The sequence below is a fragment of the Temnothorax curvispinosus genome, unplaced genomic scaffold (genome assembly GCF_003070985.1).
Source record: "Temnothorax curvispinosus isolate PA1 unplaced genomic scaffold, ASM307098v1 QBEX01002680.1, whole genome shotgun sequence".
Taxonomy (NCBI): domain Eukaryota; kingdom Metazoa; phylum Arthropoda; class Insecta; order Hymenoptera; family Formicidae; genus Temnothorax; species Temnothorax curvispinosus.
The window spans coordinates 1-3708 of NW_020212460.1; the positions used below are offsets into that span (position 1 = coordinate 1).

The window sequence follows — 3708 nt, forward strand, 5'->3', positions numbered from 1 at the left end:
GTTTAATGAAACAATTATTTGCGGTATGTAAAATTGTTCAATCAAAATTTACTAATTATGTTCGCAATTTTAAACTCGTATTTTGCCGGTGAAACTTTCTAATATCACACACTTAACACAGTTAACACACTTTACTCTATATCACTGATGGATCCTTGGGAAAGGGGGGGGGGATAAAACCCATCCTTCCAAATAAAAGAACAGTTTTGTTGAATCTGTTTTAAAAAATCTTAGAAAAAATACATTAAACGTTAAAGCAGGATCAAAAGTTTCACCAAGTTCTCGTTGATCCTGAAGTAAAAGCTAAGCGTGATGCTAAGAAAAATATCGAATCAAATAATTTTGCCCCCTCCTACCGACGTCAGAATCCGCTGGTGTTCTATATATATTATCTAACTAGCATTTTACAAGCCATATCCTGTATCGAATCTGCAGTTCTTCTATCAACAAAATTTATAGCAGACGCTTTGCATAATCTGCTCTCGATAGACACGACTCTATTATACCTGAGATTTTCATATTTATTAATATTGTACCTATTATTTATGTTCCAATTTTATTTAATACGTTTCATACGAATTATATATTTAAGGATATCGAAGGTATGGAAAAATATTGAGTGTGTCATATAAAACATATCTGTAGTTGTAACTTCCTAAAATGTATGCTCGTTTATTCGAAGAGTTATTTTATCTTTATTTAAGAGAAATTTCGAAATCTTGATCTTGTCAAGAGGTAAAGTAGATATACTTTTCATATTTTATCTCAAGGTGGAAATGCAATATGTGACAATTCACTTATATCCGTTTCTGTCAAATGCCGGATAATTTTAATATTATAAATTAACTTACATTTTATCTTGTCCTAAGAGTTAGAAAAGGATAAATAGTAAGTTAAACCGAGATTAAAATTAATCTACTCCGATAAAAATAGACATAAATAATTACCGACAATAAAAGAGACTAGAAAATGATTTAAGAGATTTAAATACCTCACTATTTCATTTTGAAAGAAAAAGAAATTTTGCTTAAGATATATTAATAGCAACTGTGCTAAATCTTCTTCTCACATCAATTTGCACGACATATATAAGTATTTATTGTGTATTTCTTTTAATAAATTACAAAATAATAATTAAAATAGACACCTATTGGGTTTTGTGAAGAAGCAATATTTTACTGTCGAAAAAAGTTGTCAAACGACAAATCGAGAAATTTTTTAAGAAGTGCAAGTTATATATGAGATCTTGCTTGTGGCTGCACTGCATATTGTATATTTGTATTTAAAATAAATAGATATATGATTAGACGTCAGAAAGAAAAAGAACAGATGAAAAGTACAAGTAGTTTAGATTAAATAATTATAAAGAACAAGTCAGATTGCTTTGTCTTTGTTCAATTGATTTTTTATCCGAGTTACATTCCGGAATACCTTATATACAGCGTTTAAAATTGGGACAAAATAACATCCTTACAATATGTAAACACCCGTTACATACTGTTTAGATCGCGAGACATTTACGTATTTGATCTTCATAATGTTATTAGCAGCAGAATACGAAAATATTATTTATATGTATAGAGCGTCTTGCGCGATCACCTGCATGGCAGTTTGTTGCTCCAAATCAAAGTGTCATCTCTTCGCAAATACAATCACTTCTTCATCTGTTCTTATTGTTACTGTGCGCTAGATAGCGATCGCATATACGTTTTTCTTTTGTAATATTGCTGGAAATTAATTAATAATCTGAATCAGAATGCATAAGCGAATTAAAACCATAAAGCGACATTATGAAGCCTTAGAGTATGAGATCAACAAGGAGGTGAGTATGATTGTGACTAATATACCTATATATAAATATGTTGAGGAATTGTGACATATAATAAGCCAGAGAACTTAAAATCTATATATATATATATATATTACTAATAAAAAGTTTTTTACGCGTGTTGTTAGGCTGCACTAAATAAGATATCTGCTTTACACTACGAATTGAAATGTGAGGAAAATAATAATTTTTTAGATAGGTAAATATGACTACTTAACCCTAAATTGAGAGTGATGTTAAAAAATGTAACAGTTGTCTCTATATATGTTGTTTTATTTTCTTTTTACATTTATAGATTTTCGCGGACAGCGTCTATAATAGAAGAGAATTTATCTGTTTTCAAATCTGCTTGTGATCATGTGGATATGATTACTACAATTCTTGACTTTTTGTACACTGTTAGTGGGAAATTGATGTTTGACAGTGAGTTCGATACATTCATAATATTCTTGTAATATATCTGTAGCGATATATCGATAACATCCTTTATTCGCGCTTCTTCATTTTTAATATTATATTTATATTGAAAAATAATAACAATAATATACATAAAATAATATACGTACTAGACTGTATAATGGAAATTCTTCTTTTCACTATCTCTTTTTAGATGAATGCACTTATGATGAAATTAATATAATATATATTATGTATATTGTATGTGAGGAACATGAAATTCCATCATTTTTGAAAGCGGCCCTTATGTAATTATCCAATAAAAATACATGTATACATTATATATCAAACTATGTTATATAATTAAATTGTTTACTAAATATTAATTAATATTTCTTATTACGTTATAAAAGATATTCTTATCTATTTTGTAAACGTTCTTATATTTTTTAGAAATAATTCGAAGTTGGAATTCGTAGATGGTTATTATAGACCATTAATTTTAAGTAAGCACATTCAAAACATATTCTAAAAGTTTTACATTTTATAGTAATATTTTTAAAATTTACACAGATTACGTCTATGAGATGATTGTATGCCAAGATTCTGACTTGTATGCAGTTATTAGCCACTTAAGGGTTACACCTTTTTTCCTGTTAAAGATATATACAATTTTTGTCCAAGAATCAATAAAACAGAAATTTTTATGGCTCCTAGAAAAGTATTTTCCAGATTTTTATACATACATGGATTTGCCTATTTCCATATTTCGTACAAAGAAGGATTTATATATGCTTCCGTCATACTTTGTCAATCTGAAGTCAATCAATATGGTGTCTATATGGTCGGAAGATATTACAGCTGCAAAAGTATTAGCAACGACATTACGCGTACGTAGTACAATTTAAATGATGTAATACAAATGCCAAATTGTCTACAGAAAATGCTTTATTGAAATAATACGTCTGTTTTGAGATCAGAGAGATATTACATTCATAAATGCACACTTCGAGTTTGGCTCCAATATCAAGCTTTCTTGGAAATGGTCGTTTTCTACTTTTAATTTGATTCCACATCTTCTCTGGAACGATTTAAAGGATGGAGATAAAATTAATCCAAACGATTATACAGGATCAGTTTATGAGCTTTTTTATAACGGCGTATGGCAAAAGCCTGTGAAGAATGATTAGAATGAATACTGGATTCATAATAGCAATACATATGCACACGCAACAAAGTACGAATACATGCATCTTTTCTGCCTCTCTTCTGAGCTCTGCAACAATTTTTAAGAAACTTAATAAAACTCACATATTAAATTAATGTCTAAATTTATTGTAGGGAAGATATGTTTAAATGCATAAAATTAGCCGAGGAAGCATTCAAAAATTGGAGTACTTGGCCTATTGTTTCTAGAAGGAAAATGTTAGAGAATCTTGCATCTACACTAGAATGCAATGGGTATTAATTTACTAGAAAATTTT

At 28.9% G+C, this 3708-nt stretch overlaps 1 protein-coding gene across 1 annotated transcript; it reads left to right on the top strand.

Annotated features, from left to right (window-relative positions):
• Positions 1-1805: 1805 nt before the first annotated feature.
• LOC112451853 lies at positions 1806-3414 on the top strand. The gene is made up of 6 exons (XM_025011759.1): positions 1806-1822; positions 2124-2251; positions 2439-2532; positions 2678-2730; positions 2798-3114; positions 3205-3414. The coding sequence occupies exons 1-6, from the start codon at positions 1806-1808 to the stop codon at positions 3412-3414; spliced, it is 819 nt and encodes a 272-aa protein (XP_024867527.1).
• Positions 3415-3708: the final 294 nt, after the last annotated feature.